Source organism: Lemur catta, chromosome 20, assembly GCF_020740605.2.
Source record: "Lemur catta isolate mLemCat1 chromosome 20, mLemCat1.pri, whole genome shotgun sequence".
Taxonomy (NCBI): Eukaryota; Metazoa; Chordata; class Mammalia; order Primates; family Lemuridae; genus Lemur; species Lemur catta.
Window position 1 is genome coordinate 19,188,914 of NC_059147.1, and position 20,640 is coordinate 19,209,553.

Sequence of the window (20,640 nt, forward strand, 5' to 3'; positions counted from 1 at the left end):
CTTGGGTCCATATCCTGGTTCTGCCAGTTACTAGCTGTGTGACCTTGGGCAAAACACAGGACCTCAGTTTCTACATCTGTAAAATAGGGCTAATAATAGTAACTACCTCTTTTTAAAAGGTTGTCATGAGTAATTATATGTGAGGTGTTTCAGGGCAGTGCCCTACATGTAGTGTGTGGTATATACATGTTAGTTATCACTATGTTCCCTTTACAATCAAGGAAAAAGATGGTTAAATATAAAGCAGTTTCAACTTTGGAAATCCCTTATTGACACCTGGCTGTAAAGGGGGGTGACACCAGCACACTTATGCTCCCCCCACCTCCCAATTTTTGTTGGCTATAGCGAAGTTTAAAAAGCCGAGGTTTAAAACATTCTGTTCTGAGGTCCTAACTGCCAAAGCTGTGTAGTCTCAGTTGTATAATTAAATGGACTGAGTCCTCCTGTCAGTCTTTTCCTCACAGTTTTTTCATTCCCAAGCACCTTATTTGATTCTTGTAGATGGCTGGATTTCACTGGCAAATTAGTTTTTCAAGGGTGCGTGAACATTGTACTCAATGTTTCCTTGCGTCCTGAGAGGGCCTGTCTGTTACCGTTATACTCAAAGGGTACTTTGGCTGGTTATAAAATTCTTGGGTCACCCGTTCTTTCCCTCAATACTCTGTAGTCATTTCTCTGCTGTCATATGGCATTAAGTGTTATTGTGGAGAAGTATGAGGTTAGTTTAAACTCTAACATCTTCCCTTGATAGGTCTTTTCCCTTGGTTATCAGTAAGTCCTGTAACTTTACTAAGATGTGTTTCATTGTTGAATATTCTATATTATTTTGTCCCGGACAAGTGTGGCTTTATTTCAAAAAATCTTTTAAAAACATTTCATTTATATTTTGAATAGATAGAACAATAAAAAAGCAAGTCATCCTTGTGCCCTTCTCCTCAACTCTTACCCAAGCCAACTAGTTTCCCTCACCTGAGGGAACCAAGGTTAAAAATGTCTTGTGTATCCTTATAGATTTATTCTATAGATATAAAATCATACTTGTATATGTATTGTTTAATTTCTTGCACATATGATAGCACACTGTTCTTCATTTCACTTTTCTCAGTGGGAGATCACTCAATATCATTGCATGTGGAGCTGCTTCATTCTTTCCAAAAGCTGCATTTCATTCCATCATGTGATTCTGCCATCATTTATTTAGCCAATCTCCTATTGATGGACATTGGTTCCCAATCTTTTGCTCTTATAATTAACAGTGCAATGAATATCTTGTACATATGTCATCTTGTATACTGTGTCTACGTCTGCAGGATAAAGTTCTAGGAATGGAATTATTATACTAGGTCAAAGGGTACGGGCATTTAAAATCTTGTAACTGTTGCCATATTACCTTTCAATGCCCACTTCCCAGCACTGTAGGAAATTGCCTGATTCCACATTCCCTCCCTGACACACAGCACTATCCACTTTTTTCTCTTTGCCAATCTGATAGGTTAAGAAAATGTATTTCATAGTAATTGTAATTTGTACATTCTCTAATATGACATTTAGAAGTCATCTTATTTTCTCTTCTGTGAACTCTCTGTTCATTTCTTTTGCCTATTTTGCTAGTTGGTTGTTGGCATTTTCCCTGTTGATTTGTACAAGTTCTTTATTTTCTAAATTATATGTGTGGTTTTCTTAAAATTATAATATAACATAAATAATACAACAAATAATTATAAAATTATATGACAGATAATATAAAATATAAAAAGGTGAAACTGTGCTATGAGAATTATTAAGAAACAGTAGTTCCTGATCCAGCCTGCCACCCCAACAACTCCAGAGCCCACCATTTCTCAATTCCAGTAGTAGGGCTGGTCTACTGAACCATTTGCTCGGGCAGAGAGGGTACAATCAACCTGTGGACACACCCCAAATACCAGAATGAAGAATGAGGAGGGCTTATTCCAGGGTACAAACACTGACAACACTAGAAGCACTAGATTTCCCCACACATTTTGATCTGTCTCTGGAGAAGAGTATTATTTTTGTCTTGGGATAAAAGCCAACTGTCCACACTTTCTGGGTGGGGTCTGGCACACACAGAATGCCTCTATTTTTACCCTTTCCTCAGCGTTGTTGCCTCTGAGCCAAGAGCTACTCTAGAGCCCTGGACAGAACAACTCCCTCATCTTTTACAATTTCATTGGAACATTTTCTGGAATGCATATTTATGTGCCTTTTTTAAAGGCTACTCCAATCCTCATTCTCTCATTCTATCTTCTAGAAGTTAGCTTAAATTTCTCATTATTTTGTCAAGTCCATCTCCTTCCCCTTTATTTTAATGCTCTGGGTTCCTTCGTTTTGGAAAATTTCTACTTTTATCCTATTAAGATCTCAGGAGGGACAAGAATGGGCCTAGTCTACCATCCAGGCTGAGAAAGGTGCTCATGTCTGAATCATTTTCCCATTTGTTTTCCTATGCTCTGTGAGTTCAGTTTTCATCTCTTTGAACATTTGCATCTCCTCCTTAAGCCCCTTCTAAAGACAGGTCATATTATCTAACTCCTTTGAGACGATAGAGAACTACCTGTTTGTACCTTTGGTCTTCTTCCTTGGGTGCATCCCCTTGCAGTATGTTTTCATCTGCCTCTTGCTTATGACCATTTCCTCCTTTTCTTTCTCTGTTCAAAGACCTTAACAGTTTTTTTCCCCAGCTTGTGTTTGGATGAGACCCACTCATTCAAAGAATCTGTGGGGAGGGGCAGGTGATGGTGACAGTATAGTTTGCAGCCTCCCCTCGGGTACTGTCCAGACAACCCTCTCACCAAGTGCCCTCTCCCCACTCTCACCTAAAGATCCATCTCCCTGAGTGTGGCTCCCAGCAAATATCCTTAAGTCACAGGCTCCCTCCTGTGAGATGTCACGATTGCTGCCTGCCCCTCTTCCTTTTCACGGCACTTCCCCACTAGCTGACTCCCTAGAGCGGGAGGCTGAGCAAAAAAAAAAACCGGTGTGGTTTCTCCTTCACTCCTCCTCTCCTACAGCTCTGCAGTGTCACTGGCCCGTGGCCCAGCCATTTCCACTGGTGTCTTTACACCTAGCAAAGGATCATGGGGACAATCTTGCAGGGCTGTTTAGAGAACGCTACATCCTGTCCCAGACTGGTGGCCGGGGTGAACTCCTAGCTGCCTCCCTCAGCTTGGTTCAGATTCCTCGGTATTTGGAGAAGGGCTTGCTGCTTTGGAGACTGGGCTTGGCTATTTCTTCATTTCCTTGCATATGGAGTTTTGACTGGATTTGAGTGGGGAGAAAAAAATCTTTACTATTGTTAGTAGAAAGTCACTGCTTTCTATAGATTGTCTTCATTACAGTGGGCCAGAGTGAAAGCATTATCACAATGAGCTGGAAGTTCTCACACCATTAGTGATAGTGTTTCTACTGAATGATATTGGAACTGATCACTAATTTTAAATTTTTTGTGGTCTTTTCTGGTTGTTTCCTTTGGATCCTTTTTATTTTTCTGAACTCGATTAGGTGGTGTATTGTTATTATCCTCTTCCTTTTCCACACACACAGCACCCCCCCCCAGAGCTTGTTAGGACACCCCTGTTGAAATACCTCAGGAACGGCGGGCAGTGGGGATTTATCAGTCTCACACACAAAGAAGGGTCCAGAGATTGACAGCAACATGTTCACGGGCAAGGTGGAAATGTTCTTTATGACCAAGGGCTGGTAATCAGGTTCCAGCACAGCATCAGGTGTCTGCAAAAACAGAAAAACAGGAAATAAACCATGTCATAGTAAACATAGTGAGCCTGTAGCAATGAAAGTCTCATATTCATTATTAACAACACATTCGGCCGGGCGCAGTGGCTCACACCTGTAATCCTAGCACTCTGGGAGGCCGAGGTGGGTGGATCGTTTGAGCTCAGGAGTTCAAAACCAGCCTGAGTAAGAGCAAGACCCTGTCTGTACTAAAAATAGAAAGAAGTTATCTGGACAACTAAAAATATATAGAAAAAATTAGCCGGGCATGGTGGCGTGTGCCTGTAGTCCCAGCTACTGGGGAGGCTGAGGCAGGAGGATTGCTTGAGCCCAGGAATTTTAGGTTGCTGTGAGCTAGGCTGACGTCACGGCACTCTAGCCAGGGTGACAGAGTGGGACTCTGCCTCAAAAAAAAAAAAAACCAAAAAAAAAAAAACCCAAAAAAACAAAAACAAAGAACAACAAATTCAATGCTCTCTCTCTCTCTCCCTCTGTGTATGTGTGTATATGTATGTATGTGTGTGTATGTGTGTGTATTCTTTTCTCCCTTACAGAAGTTTAGATAAATCATGTGGAATGATGTCTGGTTGACTACTAAAAAGTGGATCTATATAACCCAGAGAACATAGATCAGACTTTCCTCTCTTGTTTAGTTGAAAAAACCTATATGGCTCATGCTTCTGGATAAAACTATTACTATAGAAGTTTCCACAGTGTCATGAAACAAAGTCTAATAAATTAGTGATATCTTGTGGATAAATCTAGGTATTATTATAATGAATAAAGCATTTTGCCCTTGTATTTTTCCATGCTTAAAATAACCAATTTGCAAATATACTTAATTTGTTATATTGACAAATGCTCATACCTATTTCCTAGAATCTTTTTCTGATAACACCAGAAAAGCTGATTTAGAAGCATATTTTTACTCTGTTAGACATAACAGATTTAATCTTCAACTAGAAAAGGTATCAGAAATGAACCCGGAGCCAGAAGTTCTGGCCAGACTGAAATTTTCTCATTCTGATGCTGGTGCCCACATTATATCTCGTGTGCCCTGGAAAGGGTGTCCTTTAATATTAGCAGTAGGTGACCAGAAGCCTTAATATACAGCCTCCAAAGAGAACCTCCCTCCAGTCATTCCCTGGCTCTTCTAACAACTCTAGCCTGTTTTTCCAGGCCTCCTTGTTTTGATTTGCCTTTTCTCTTTGTTCCAATTTCAGTTAAATCCTTCTATTTCAGATTTTGATCTGACTCTGTCTTCCAGTTCTCTTTCCAGCACAGTCTTCCTCCCACTGTGGTTCCCAGGTCCCCTGGCCCTGGGTGAGCTTGGGTGACCAGCACCCATTGGCTCGAGCTTCCTGCCTCGGTTGTACCCCACTACCCCTGCGTATGCTCTCAAGGTTATTTTAGGGGTCTGGTATGACATTTGCCCTGAGATGGCAGCCTTTGTTTCCCTCCCTCTAACATGGTAACACAGACACCAGACTCACCGTGTACCTGCAGGTTGCATGCTACAGTTTAGGGAGGGATGAAGCAGCACTTTTGGGCTTACTAAGCAACAGGCTGCATGAAGAACTGTCCACCCAGTGACCTTCCCCGAAGGCTGCTGTGTCACTGCAGATGGCTTTGAAGTGAAGAAGCCACACTTGGTTGGTTTTGGCAAGAGGCCATTCAGAGGTTAGTGATGAGAAGTGGAAGCACTGAGAAGCCATTCTATTTTAAAATGACCCCTTCTCTTTGGGTTTTTGTCTCCCCAAATACCAGCAGACAGAATTTGCCGCTGGAACTTCATGAAGCAAGCTGGCTGCTAGTTTCAATTGACCTTTTCAATCCCACAGAGATGTTTCAGCGGGATTTCACCTCTGTGGCTTATGAATGGTATGATAGTTATAAAGTAGATCAAAACCGAGGAAACAGTTATAGAAAAATTCTTTCCATAGATAGGGTTGGTATCATTATGTTCTAATGCATCAAACCGGATGTACTGCCTGGAGACGAAAACAAGGAGACGGAGCAGGTAATTGGGTGTCATACAATTAAATCTGAATGCCGAGGCCTAGCAGGTCTCTTATGTATGCTGGGCAGTGAAGTTGCATTTCTTAATTGTCCCTGATATGGATTAAATGTGAGCAGGAAATGAAAATGAACAATACAGTATTAGGACAGATTTCAAACTTCCCATATTTGGGGGAAAAGAGAGAAGGGTGGGCACAAGCAGGGAATTGTAGTTCAATTCACTTTTTGATTCAGTAAGAAGTTAATGCCATATTCAAAATATTTGTGTATTTTAATCTAGTGATAAACTCAAACAATAGAGATTTAAACAAAAATATACTTGCCCTTCCCCCCCCCCAACAAAGGCATAAGGATATGAAAGGAAGAAAAGGAGCAGGAGTACTACCCACACATTTTTATGAGTGTTTATAGGCTTAGAAAAATCTAATAAGAAACTAAGCTGTATATTTAACATTAATACAGTGTCATGCACGGAATAGCTATTCAATAAATAGTCATTGAACTTTCTCTGAATAGCTGCATTCAGAGAAAATATGATGCTACCAAATCCAGTGCAGCTGTTGCCAATAAATATCTTTACTGATTAGTTATTAAATAAAAAGGAAGAATTTAAAACAGAGCACTAAAGCTTAATAACTGTAGCAGGAACTCTTATAGTATTTTCTTTTTACACATCTTATGGAGGTTGTTGGCTCCATGTTTTGCTTGTTAGTTGAGCTTCCTGTTGCTGAAACCCTTATTCTATTTCTTCAATGTCCACCTTCCCCACTCATCAGTTAAACAGGGTCTTTGATGTGTCTTTTCTGCCTTATACATTGTAGGTGTCTAATACTCTGTTAGGTGCTCAAAAATTATTCGTGGATTTGAATTGAACTTGTACACCTTGCCTCTCCTACTAGGTTATAAGCTCCCTTACTTACCTCCTAGCAGAATACCTTGCCCATGATGGTGCTCAGTAGATGTTCATTTGTTTTAATGAACAAAATATAATGGAATCCACTACCAGAATTAATGGTCTCGAACATTCTCCTGTAAACCTCCAAGTAATGGAAGGAACCCCAGTTGATTACCCATGACTGCTTGGGCACTGCCACACCCGGCACTTTTATGTGACAGCACAGATCATGCTATGGGACAATGGCTTACTTAATGCTTGGTCTTCCAAGTAGGCTGGGAAATTCAGCAGGGAGAACTGTTCTCACTGCTGTATCCCTAGCACCTGGCACAATGCCTGGCACATGACAGGCCTTAATAAATACTTCACTCAGCAGCCAGCATGACTGTTTCAATGACTAAATCTGATGACATCACTTCCCTTCCTGAAACTCTCCAGTGACCACCCAGAACAAACCCCAACATCCCGAGCATGCCTCCCAGGCACGCTACATGTCCCCAGACAGAGCTCTTGCCATGCTTGGCACATTCTCCGTCCAAGGCAGCCTTTCAGTTCTTCAAGCCCACTAAGCTGTCCGTTTCCTAACTCAGGCCTTCATGTGCACCGCTCCCTCTGCCTATAATATTTTCCCCTCGCTTGTCACCAAACTAATGTCTATTTTTACTTCAAGTCTCAACTTGAAGCACTTGCTCAAGGAAGCCATCTCTGACCACACGGACAGATAAAGCCAAGTCTCCCGATATATGCCCTCATAGCACCTTACACATCTTCTTCATAGCATTGTTTATGATGGTAACCTAAACTATTAAATTTCAATAACTTTTTAAAAGTCTATAACTTCAACCAGCATCTTAGATTTGGTTATAGCTGTCTGGTTCATCAGATTTTCAGCACCAGCACAGTCCCCGACTTAGAAGAGATATATTCCATATGTGTCTTTTTTGAATGGTAAATAATTCTAGGATGGACACCTGCCTAGGAGTAGGTCAAATCCTACTGTGATATCTCCTCCACCTCCTCACCATCCTGACCCCCTGCCCTGAGAGGCAGCCACTTAGTGCCTGCCCTTAATGGCCATATAAAATCAAGGACATATATAGCCATTTAAGTTAAAGAGTGTGAACCAAATAGTTCAAGTTGATTATTCTCCAGCTTAACTTGTATCTCAGTTTCCTCAAGTGTATCATGGGAGTGATAACAGAACCCACTGCATGAGTGACAAGTGGGAAAATGTACGCAATGAACATAGCTCAGTGCCCAACACGTGCTAATCAGTAAGTGGTAGCTATTCTGACTGACTGTAATGATCAATCATTCTACTCCAACCCTTTCTCTAATGTGATGTTTATTTTACCCAGTTAGAGTAAAATGATCAAATAAAATGCATTTTCAGTACACTGGAATACTCCTTCACTTTAGTCTTATACATTAGGAATGATGAAAGTAGAATTTCCATAGCAATTTACATTTCAAAGGATTGTAGGTGTAGATTCAGAATTTTTAGTTGAATGTGTACTGGCCTCTGAAGCTTAGGAAATACGAGCTGTGTAATGGGTATAACAGGATTCCTATTGATTTATCTTCCAAAATGAAAATGTGAACACGCTGACCCCCAGTTGGAGCATCCAGCCCTCCCTGGTGTGGCCCCACTGACCTTCTCCAGTCGGTAGATGAGCTGCTTGGTGGACAGCTGGATGAGAGGCGTGATGAACTCGCAGGTGACGTTCACGATCATCACCAAGCTCTTCCCCTTCTTCGCCCCAACGACGGCATGGCACACCAGCTTCTCTTTAACTACCTGCCAACGAGATATGCCAACATCTGGGGAACAACCATAACTCAGACAACTTAATGACCTACCAAGAGCAAACTGATTCCCAACTACCTTCCTGGGGACACGAGGGGAAGAGAACACTTTCTGAATAGTGCATTTCAGGGATTGCTTTCTGTCACACATTACATTCTGGTTGGTTAAATATGGCTTTAATGGATTCTGTGTTTATTTCTGACTGCCTCTGAGGACACAAACAATTTACATTCAGTACAAAATACATGTGTGTGTGTGTGTGTGTGTGTGTGTGTGTGTGTGTGTGTGTGTGTGTGTGTGTGTGTGGTGTAGGATCTATTATGCCTCCAGGCTGTGTCAGGGGCTGACAGTACAAAACTGATAAACAAGGCAGATAAAACCCTTCACAGGGCTTATAGTTAAATGGTAGTTATATGATTTCTTATCAAACTAGCTGGAGACTGCAGCTGAAAAATTTTCACCTTTCATACTTAAATATTTAAAAAAACATGCATTAGAAACTAAGATTCCCTTGGACCCAAAAAGCCCAGATTTTTATAAAGTAGAAGTTCCCAAAGTGAATTTATATCATAAATAGCTTATATTGAAGAGTGCTCAGGTTTGGGATGTTAATCCCAGTCTTTTCTCAACTATGTAGCATGATCTGGAAGAACATTCAGGGAGGCTTTTAGGAAAGCTTAAACTGAATTTAGTGCTCAAGAAGCTCAGATTTAGTACCTTTAAAAACATGGTCAACTCTTGGGTAACCACATTGTAAATATGCTCCTCCAACAGGCTGTCAGTGTGGTGAGATAAGGGGCTGTGTTCTATTCATCTTTGCATCCGCAGTGCCTAGCACGGTACCTGTCACATGCTATATATACAATAAAAGTTGGCTGATGACCTGAATAACAGACAGAAGGAGCACATTATATACTCCATAATGAGGGATACCCTTTTTTGGGGCACTGAGGATGTGTTTTACCTGAAAATGCTCCGTGAAGAAATAATGAAATGAAATAAAGTGAAATCTGTGACCTTAGAGAAGCAAAGCAATGGACTAGCTTTCCCATCATGTCTGCTGGGAGATAAACTCCTTATTGCTTCCTATTTCATGAGGGGACAAGTCAATACCATCTCCTAACTTAGTGACACAACAGGAGCTTAAACAAGCATCATTTCTCATTAAAAACTCTGCATTTGTGGGGTGGGAGAGATGCTTAAGTGACTTCAAAAGTCTTTCCTTTAGGTTTTTGATGGTTTCCAAACTCCATGAAGGTATAGAAATAAAGAGACACGTGGTTTGGATCTACTAAAATGTTTTAAGCAGAATGTATGGTAGTAAGGTAAATAAGAGAAGAAAACCAGGGCTGCTGAAGATAAAAGTTGCTCTTTCATTGACACATAAAAAGATGATGCTTTAAAATGTGACACTGTTGTAGTAGTCAGACTGGGAGAAAAGAAACCAGGGATGTCCCAATATCTGGAAAAGAGAGGCAGTCCAGAGTATCTATAAAAACACTCTTTTTGAATAAATATTAAATTAATACTGCTAAATGTTAATAGGAGAATTTGCTTTGGCTGAAAACTGGATGTTTCTTTACCAGAGACTTGCTAGTTGGTCACTGTCAACCCTGGGAACGAGAACCTGCTTTAAAGGGTCCTTTAAGGTTGGGTTCATGGTAGCTATAGAAACAAACAGAAAACTGAGCAGACCTGAACCTTGAAAGCCACGGATGCTGCCATGGCAACTCAGTGCTGTATACAATCCTTGAGAAACCACATCCTTTCTCAGATAAATGTCAACGGACTCTCCTGAGAAACACATATAGCAAAGATTTATTTAGGAAAAAAAAATAGCTTCTAAATGTGTTGTCCTCTTACCCTGGGAGTCGCAGAATAGCTTTCCAGTATCACATCAATCGTCTGGCCTGGGTACAGCTCCATCCTGACGGGGTGGAGCTGAAACACTGGGGTCTGTGGACCCCTGGGCTCCTGGGAGCCATCGGGCTGGAGCTGGCCATTAGCACCTCCCTTCTTAACCGGGCCCTTCTTGCTCAGCTTGCCCTGAGGACGGAAACTTTCGTTCATCCAGAACAACTCTTGGACCCGACGTCCCTTGTTGGTCAACTTAAATCGGTAATAATGGGTATCCAGGCTGGAAAACAAGAGGCAGGTGTTGAGAGGATTCAACTTATGGATGTTCTGTTCAGCTCTACACCCTTGGGATTTATTCCTCTGTAAGTGTTTAAGACAATAAACAACAAAATAAGATATTCTTTTTTATTTAAAATGTGGGAAGGCTGTTATGACGCTACTAGGAACTAACACAGTAATGGGCCAAAATAGTATCTACTCAAGGGGCTAGCAGGGTTGAATTTGTGAAACTAGTTTTTTTCTTTTTCTAATTTCAGAATATTATGGGGGTACTAAGGTTTTGGTTACATGAATTGCTTTTATACAGTTTGAGTCAAAGTTGTGTGTCCATCACCCAGATAGTGTACAATACACCTGGGTTTTGTCCCACAGTTGCCACCACCAGGTGAGGGGCTGGGGAAAGCTCACTCATCCTCAGTCTTCCTGGGCAGGTCAAGCACAACACAGGACACCCAGACACAGTTCACGCGAAAACCAGAAGAGAAATGCTGCTGAGAAGTGAAAGGAAAGCAAAATAGCCTACTGGGTGAGAAGCACATTTCAAATTGTGTTGAGTAAATTTCTACTGACTGAGTGAAATGTCTTGCGACAATGGGCTCAATTTGAGGGGAGTGTGGAAGAGAAACAGCACATATCCTCTAAGCCCAAAGGTCAGGGAGACTGCAAGGGGCCAGACACCGTCTAGACTGGTCACTTTTCTTAGACAAATGTGCTTTAAAGATGTTGCTAATTTCACTTATTAATTTGTTCATTAATTCATCCATTCTATAAATATTTATTAAGGACCTCCTGATTGACTGGATCTTTGCTAAAACTCAGATTTCTAAGCTCTTAGAGGTGGTTCCAATGTGTTTTTGTTTGTTTGGGATGTTTTCGTTTTACTAATTTACAGGCTTATTTTAAAGTATTTTTTTTTTTTTTTTTTTTGGTGAAAGAACCTCAGGCACTGCGTGTTTTCAATTTTACTAGGCTTTGAGATTTCATCCCATCTGTTCCTCCTTAGGAAATAACATCATGTATAATAAATAAGTTGAAGCATCAAATAAATACTCAGAAGGAATATCTGCCAGTTGTCAGGTATAACCATTTCTATCTAAATATGTGTCCACAGGGCATGCTCACTGGGGCATCTTTACTTGGCAGTTTGACTTTATGGCTATACTGTTTATGAACTAGGCAGGGCCTCCGTTACTTATTCAATCATCACAGCAACCTAGTTATAAGTATATTTACTACCATTTTATAGATAAAGAAATAGAAGCTCTGACACTATTCACAGTGGCAAAGGCATGGAATCAAACTAAATGGCCACCAACAGATGATTATATAAAGAAAATGTGTATATAAACCATGGAATACTACTCAGCCATAAAAAAGAATCAAATCATGTCTTTTGCAGCAACATGGATGGAACTAGAGGCCATTATCTTAAGTGAATTAATTCAGAAACAGAAAGTCAAATACTGCATGTTCTCATTTATAAGAGGGAGCTAAAGAATGTGTACACATAGACATAGACAGTGGGATAACTGACATTGGAGACTCTGAAGGGTGAGAGGGTGGGAGGGTAAGTGGGAGGCAGGAATGAAAAAAATCACTTAATGGGTACAATGTACACCATTCGGGTGATGGTTACACTATAAGCTGAGACACCACAATCATGTACTATGTACTATATCCATGTAACAAAACTGTACTTGTACCTCCTAAATATATAAAAATAAATTTTTTTGAAAAAAATAGAAGCTCTGAAAATCTAAGGGAGTTGTCCCAAAATATGCAATCAGAAGGAGTGGCACATAGGTATTTCTTTAAACCAGGACTGGCAAATTTTTCGTTAAAGGTTTGAGTAAAAAATATTTTAGGCTTCTAGAGCCACATGGTCTCTGCCGCAACTACTCGACTTCCCTTGCAGTGTGAAGGCAGCCATAACAATATGTAAAGGAATGGACATGGCTGTGTTCCAATAAAACTTTATTTACAGAAACAGGCAGCGGGCTGTAGTTTACCCAGCCCTGCTTTTGACAATCCTTCTGAAGATTGCTGGCATCATGATTTTATGTCAAAAACAGTAACTATAGGGTTTAGGCAGAAGTTAAAGTTACAGTTTACTTTTATATTTATAGATGACTGTTAGCTAACCCTCCAATTTCAGGTAACTGTCAGACTATCCTTTGGAGGTTATTTGACACTATTTGCAGATTAAGAAGAACATGTGATTAAGTCTGGTTTGCAGTGTATTGTTTTCTATAATTATATTTGAGTGCATTTAAAGAAATTTGAAAATAGAAGCACTGAAATGCAATGACAAAATACCCTAGCTTACAGCCAGTAGACAGGCAGAGAGGAGGATTTTTATATCTGGTTGACTCAAAAAATATAATTGGATACTTGTCTAAAAGCATGCAGTTCAACTACCTGACTTGCCTGTTACTTAAGCCTCCATTGGTTCATAGTATTGTCAATTAATTCCCATGTTTTGTAGATGGAACAAAGGAAAGGAGGCATGGGTGGATTGCAGGGAGGGCTCCTGACTGATTATTGTCAGCTGCACCTTCTCAAAGCACAGCGCATCTGACTTGGTTTCAGGACCCGTTAGACTAGAAGGCAGGAGGAGCACTCTCGGAGATCTGTTCACAATACTGCGACAGGTACAAATTCAACTGGCCCCTAAGAGTCAACTAGTAATAGCTGTATGACTGTCCTGAGGACCTAGGAGTAAATCCCTACACATATCCTCTACCCTCTATCTCCACATTTAGATTGTTCTGCTCAGAGGTATCTCTAGTCACCACCTTTTACTGAAAAATTTAGATCTTCTAGCCTTTCCTGGGTGATCAGGGAAAGCAAACTGCAACCATCTCAGTTGTTGGTGCTATAGTGGGAAGGCAAGCAGAGGACATGATACCCAAAAAAGCCACTGGCTTTGTAACACCTGATAAAATACATTTGCAATAATTTTTATTAATACCTTCCTAGGTATATCCTACTTAGGTTACCACTAAGATGTATCTGTATTTTCTACATTCATGGAGAGGGATGAGCAGCGTATTGGAATCAAAGAGGAGAATCATGGTTGACATTCTAAATTCATCACGGATAAACCACTCTAAGTTTGGGAGAAGAATGCACTTCCTACAAACCATCTCTTTTGCTTATGCAGAGGAACACAGATTGGAGAATGTAACAAAACTATGACTAGAAAATGCCTCCTTCTGGCTGGTATACCCATCGGGAGTGGGAAGTAAGAATGGGAAAGGAGAGGGACCCAGGAGGTTAGTTCTATTTACTCAAAAATAATTTTCCAAAGTAGAAGTGATGTTCAGCTTATGCAACATACATTGTATCTATCAAAACTGGTCCATGATATTTCTGTACCTAAAAAGTGCCCCCAAATTGAGTTCTGGAGCAAAGGGCTTATCTGAAACGATGGTAGAACCAATTCCAGAAGCTTGGACAGGAATCTGATAGGTGTTGCTATTTTCAATGTCCAAAATAACTGTATCCTTGAATGTCAGTATGTCATTCAGGTTGGCGGTCAGTGCCAATTGAACCTCAGTTTCCGGGGGAACCATGCCTTCATTGGGTTCAATCGTCCAAAGGGATTTTTTGTGTGCCTGCAATACAAGACTACAAGTTAACAGGGAAGATATTCTTGGCTTTTCATTCTGCACATGTCAAAGCCCACTATACTTCAAATGGTTGGCACCGTGGAATTCAACATAAGAGGCAAACATTATTTTTTTGAGTCAAAGCAGCTGGATGCTTGTTGGCTTTTCTTTTTTCAAAAAAGCAATCTGATTCTGAAGAGCAAACCTATGATTTTACTTTTGAATGCTCTGTGAAGATTCTTTGCATCTCTTTCCCAAGATGACAACCCAGTTCTCCAAGAAGCTTATACTAATTATCTGCTCTAATCTCCAAATTCTGAGATACTAACAGAAGGTACAAGATTCTTTATGGAGTTTGAAAATTTTCAAAGAAATGTTTTTCAAATGCAAAATTTCTAGTGTTATAGTGAGGACGAGCAGTTTTCATTAATAAACATAATTAAGGAAGTCACGCTGATTTCTGCTATTTCATAATAATAAAATTTCATTAGCTAAAATTCCAAACCTATCTTGAAATATAATCATGTGTCGCTTAACGATGGGGAAATGTTCTGAGAAAAGTGTTGTTAGGTAATTTCGCCAACGCACAAACATCATAGAATGTACTTACCCAAATGTACATTGTGTAGCCTATTACATGCCTAGGCTGTATGGTATAGCCCACTGCTCCAAGGCTACAAACCCACACAGCATGTTACTGTACTGAATACTGTAGACAACTGTAGCACAGTGGTAAGTATTTGTGTATCTAAATGCATTCAAGCACAGAAAAGGTACAGTAAAAATGTGGTATTATAATCTATAGGACCACCATCGTATATGCGGCCCATCTGACTGAAACATTATGCTGTACATGACTGCATACGATAGGACTAAATTATAGAGTCAGAAGTCACTCCCACCAATCTTTTCCTTTTAACTGCTTAGATCCTCATAGCTTAACTCCTTTTCCTCCTTAGGGTATTTGGCAAAATAACACCTGTCAATGACACCTACTCTGACCATCACATTTTAAATTGGAAACCCTCCCTTATCACTTGTGATCACATTTACCTTGCTCTATTTTTTCCCGTTAGCACTTATCATCTTCTAACATAGTGCATAATTTACTTATTTATCATGCTTATTGTCTGTCTCCTTGCACTAGGATATAAAATCTACATAGAAAGGAATTTTTATCTTTCTTTGTCACTGATATATTCCCAGCATCTATAACTATGGTTGGTATATAGTAGGTGATTTAATAAACATTTGATAAATAAATGAATGTATCTGCCCTTTAATCAAATCCTTTGACGGTAGAGAACTCACTTCTTATGTAAGGTAACTTATCCCAGGTTTTAACAACTCAAATTATTAGATATCGCTTCCTTAAAGAGATATGCCTTTTTGGACCTTCTACATGTTGGTATTTGCTCCACTCCCTTGGAGCTATACAGAATAAATTGAATCTACTTTTGCTTAACAGCCCTTCAAATCCCAGCTTCAGTAGAAAACCTCATATGGAGCAATCAGTCTCCAAGGTAAGTTGCAAATGTGGTTAAGGATCAAATCATAAAAAATGACTCACTATAAATATTTTATTTAATTTTAAAATATAATTTTTGCTTCTTTCATGATAATCTACTTCCTCAGATGGCTTTTAAGATTTTCTCTTTGTCTTTGAATGTTTATAGTGCAGGTTCACTACCTTGTATCCAGGTATGGATTTCTTTTCATATCCTACTTGGAATTTGCTATCCTTCTAGAATCTGTGGTTTGCTACTTTTTATTTCCGAAAAATGCTCATCCATTGTCTATTTTAAATATTGTTTCTGCCTCATTTTCTCTCCCCTATCCTTTTAGGACACCAATTCTATGTGCGTATGATTAGGTGATGTACCCCCTCTGTCTTATAGTCTCTTATCTGCATTTTCTATTCATTTGCTCTCTGTGCTTCAATTTGGAGCTTTCTTCTTAGCTCTCTTCCAGTTTGCAAGTTCTCTCTTCAGCTGTGTTTAATATGTTTTTAAAGACATATAGTATATTCTCAATTATGGTTTTTGTATTTTGAATTCAGGTCTTGGTATTTTATATTTCTTTTTTATAAGGTTTTCAGCCCTTTGAGAGCTTTTTACAAGTCTGACTATGACATTCAATTTATTAGCTACTACTAATAGTAATTAGGGATTACTCATCCTTGTCTCTCCTATTCACTGGCAAATTCGATAAGCAAATTATTTTCAGGATTTTTTAAGTAATGTAGCAAATACTTAACGGCTCTGAGGTTCAGGTGTTGTGGGAAATACATAAACACTCAAAGCACATTCCCTTCCCCAAGGAGCCGACAGTAATCACATTTAGGGAGATTAATATGTAAATAACAAAAAGTGAAATTCAGAAGAAGGCCAGAGACAAAGTACCTCACGGAAATGTAAAGAACAAGATGATTTTCCATAGCAGAAGATGTTGAAACCCTTTGAATGACTGACAAATGTATCACACACATTTCCTTTTTGCTCCAAATGTGAAATTGGGCTTAATTATCAGGTGATGTGATTCCTAATTATATTATGATATCGATTAACAAAATTATAATTTACTCCAACTGCATGTCTAAACAATGATCTCAAAGTTAATAAAAAGTATGTAATAAAAAAAATCCTTTCCCTATTTTGATTGCTTTATAATTTAAAGCAATTCTGACAGTTGTGGTTTATTTTGTAGAAGACATGGCTCAGAAATACTTCTGTGTATTAATCTTCATAGAAAATATTTAGTGATTATCAATGTGCATTGAGAAAAGGTTTAAAAGGAAAAGATGTGGAGATCATTTAGAAACCTCCAGGATAATAACCGAGAGGAAAAGCCAAACTTCAGTTCATTGGTGAAAAGTTGGATAACTCTCTCATTAATTTTCCTTGGCTCTTCAGAAGAAGCCCTCTGAAGTGAAGCACGTAGAAGAAAAAATATATTTAAAAACAAATGCAAAATTTACTCTTTGAGGAGGACTGTAGAGAACATTCCAGTCTATAATTGTCTTTGTTTCATTTAATTTCTATGGTATACTTCTCCTAGGAAAAAGGAAAAAGGGGAAATGTAAAAACTTGTGTAGCTCTTCGGGAGCTCAGGTACATTCAGGATGAATCAGAAACTTCCTGACAAGCTTAGGTTAGGTTTGGCATATAGTTGTACTGATGATCTTTATAAATGAGAAAAATGTACATTGCAGATTACAGGCAAGAGGTAAAGATTTCTGCCAGACAGAATCTCACAGGATGGCAGTGCCTTGGAAAGTCACCAAAATCCAGGTCTGGCTCCACTGCAGATTCAAAACTAGATTTGGTCAGTGGGTCCTGGTGGTTACACTCTTAGGAACAGGCTCATATGTACTTAAATAAGGAGAATCTAATATTTACAGCAAAATGTCAATTTCTCAATTTACAGTGGAGGACAAATCCTGTTACACAGACCGGAAAACATTTCCTCCTGCTTTGAAAGTCTACATAGGAAATAAGTAAATTTCATTTTAAAATTTAAATAAATTAAAGCAAAGAAGAACATTTTCAAGATTATAAGTTGTATATAGTGAGGACGTAGATAAATGATAATGAGGAAATTTTATTTTCATTTTAGTATTAATGGAAATTATAGATTTAACTCTAAGTCAAGAGTCCTATTATTACTTATGATCTTCGAATATGGAAAATCTCTAGAGACACAGATAGAACAAAACAATCAAACATTAAATGCCACACTAGACAAACTAGGGCGTGGATGGAAATATTTGTATAATTGCCTCAATTCAAAGGACACTTGTGGGAAAAAATGCTGAATCTTGCATGACACAATCTGTTTTTCACAATTTTCTCTGTAGCTTTCTTACTCATAGTAACTTATTTCTAAGCAGAGTACTAAAATATTAAGAAAATAGTAAGCTAAGTCTCTGTTTTTCTAGAGCATTAATCTGTATTTGTCTATAATTCTGTATTAAAATATTAGCAAAAGACAATAAATTCATAAATTTAATTTTCAAGGACTGTAGGTCAATTTTTATTGGCAAGAGAAACTATAAGGATTGAGTGTCACAATACTCTGCTCATATTTAGGTTGAAAGAAATAATTTCTAATGCATCTTTTAATTTATCCAAAATTTTTTTAACTGTCCCAAAGTGAAAACCCTAAAATCCTCCAACACAATCACAAAAAAATGAAATAAAAATGAGTTCTAAAAGAGCTATACATGCAAATTAAATTTTCTATGGGTATTTAAAAATGGATTAAGGTAGCTTCATTTCACCTAGAGTTTATAATATAGTAGATAGGAGTCTTTGCCTTATATCACTTTCAGTCTGCCCTACACTGTCAAAGCAATAATGGATATAGATTTCTCACGCTTCAGTAACCAGCCCTTCTCCTTTCTTAGAACTAGTTTTCTTACTTGCGGTTTTTAGATTCTAGGCTATTATTTTAGATAAGGTAATGATAGCTGCTGTGACAGAAAGACCCTGACACTCAACGGCTTACTACAGTAGCAGCTTATTTCTGGCTCACATGAATTCCAACTGGTGACAGGGGTGAGGATGGGCTTCTGTTCCATTTAGTTATTCAAGGACCCCAGCTAGACAGAGTCTGACATATTTAACTCATGGCTTCTAGGGACACTCTGGAGTTTGACATCCAGTTGGCCAATAAGAGAAGGAAAAGAACGGAGGGTCACACGCCAGGATTTTGTGCACCAGGCCCAGAAGTGGCATGTTACTTCTGCCCACTTCCACTTGCCAGATCCGCCATGCAGCCACACCTAACCCCACGGAAGCTGGGAAATGCAGTCTGCTTCTCAGTCTGGAGGAAAGGAAGATGAGTATGGTGAGCTGCCAGTTGTTCTCCGTCCAAGCTACCTTGTTGGTTCACTCTACTGCTACATCCTCAGGCCTTTCCCCAACTCTCCCAGATCTTACATTTTGAAAGGTGAAGAGCTAACTCCATCAGAACACAGAAATGGGGCAGTAACTTGGTATTTCAAATCCTATGGGAATTGCAGGCCCAGAATTCAGATCCATCTGCTGTTAGGACAAATAGAGGGGTAGCTAGAGAGATAATAAGAAAGTTCTAGGCAAGAAGATCTCACTCTGTTGACCCTTCTTCCCAAATTTGTGGCCAGAGAGCATCCTATATGGTTTTGCTCATTTATCAGACTCAGCTTACAATTAAAACATAAATCAATGTCATTTTTTGTCCTCTTATCAAAAAGCAAAATGCCTTTCAGAGAGGGTACTGTCAATGTCATCTTTCCCATTCCAACCATTTGTCTTCCTCCTGTAGCTGGTAGCACAGGCCAATCCTCTGTTCACAATGAAGTGAGGATGTCACCAGCATAAGGTGCTATTTCAAGTCAGGGGACATTAGTTTTCAACAGATGCATACCATTTCTATTCTGTTTCTTGCTGACACAGGTTGGCCGATCTTGAAAGAAGATCTGAAGTTTCTATCCAGGGCTGAACTGTTGAGTTTTCTTTTTGATGAAGCTTATTAATCAATGCTTGGCATAAAAGCAGACAGCAAAATATATCATAGCACATTAAAAGCCAGATGCTAAGGTACTGGACTATCATCCTTACCAAAAGTCAGGCTCTAAACTGCTCTAAAACCCTTGTGTCTCTTTGGTATTTGACTTTTAGGAGTGTCCTCTGCTTTTAGGGAGGACTTGGTCTGTGTGACATTTTGTGTCATTAGATGGGAAATTTGGCTAAAGAAGGAATGGATGAGTAGATAATCGTCATAGCTGTGGAGGACATTTTGCAACCTTTTCAAAACCACAATACAGCAAGATAACAGCTGATGAAAATAGGCTAGGAGGGAGGGTTCTGAGGGAAAAGGAACGTGGGTTTGGGTCCCTGTCATGTCTCTTAACCACGCCTGGTCTCAGTGTCCTCATCTGTAGCTCAGGATAGGGACTGTACCTTCCGTACAGAGTTGTCGTGATGGATAAATGAGATGATGCATGCCAAAACTTAGCACAGTCTCTGGCACATAACAAGTCCTCATGAACCTCAGCTACTGTCATCATTTTACCAAAATCTGAAATGCCCCACATGACACAGTATTATGGGCTCAGTAGTATTTGCTAAACAAAAAGATTATGAAACGGAGAAAACAAAGATAAATGCTAAGAACGCATGTAATGTACAAGACTCTTGCCAGAAGAGAAGAAGCCTGTGGAGGTCTGTGGTAGGCAGAATTCTAAGATGGTCCCCAAGATCTCCAACTCCCAGAGTACAAGATCTCCCAGTTATTTAGTCAAACACTAATCCTGATGCTGCAGTGAAGGGATTTTGCAGATGAAGTTAAGGTCCCACATCAGCTGACTTTAAGATAGGGAGATTATCTTCGGTGGGCCTGACTTCATCAGACTGGGCTCTTCCTAGTGAAGATTCCAA

General features: G+C 39.4%; 1 protein-coding gene across 3 annotated transcripts in view; it reads right to left on the reverse strand.

The window, feature by feature from the left end:
* Positions 1 to 20,640, reverse strand: part of HYDIN (HYDIN axonemal central pair apparatus protein) — a 296,336-nt gene that overhangs the window by 145,092 nt on the left and 130,604 nt on the right. For all 3 annotated transcript variants that reach the window (XM_045534000.1, XM_045533999.1, XM_045533998.1), the window contains exons 19-22: positions 13,989 to 14,227; positions 10,338 to 10,611; positions 8,322 to 8,465; positions 3,607 to 3,750 (exon numbers count right to left, since the gene is read on the reverse strand). In XM_045534000.1, the coding sequence (XP_045389956.1) occupies positions 3,607 to 3,750; positions 8,322 to 8,465; positions 10,338 to 10,611; positions 13,989 to 14,227 (801 nt within the window). The remainder of the gene's footprint in view (positions 1 to 3,606; positions 3,751 to 8,321; positions 8,466 to 10,337; positions 10,612 to 13,988; positions 14,228 to 20,640) is intronic.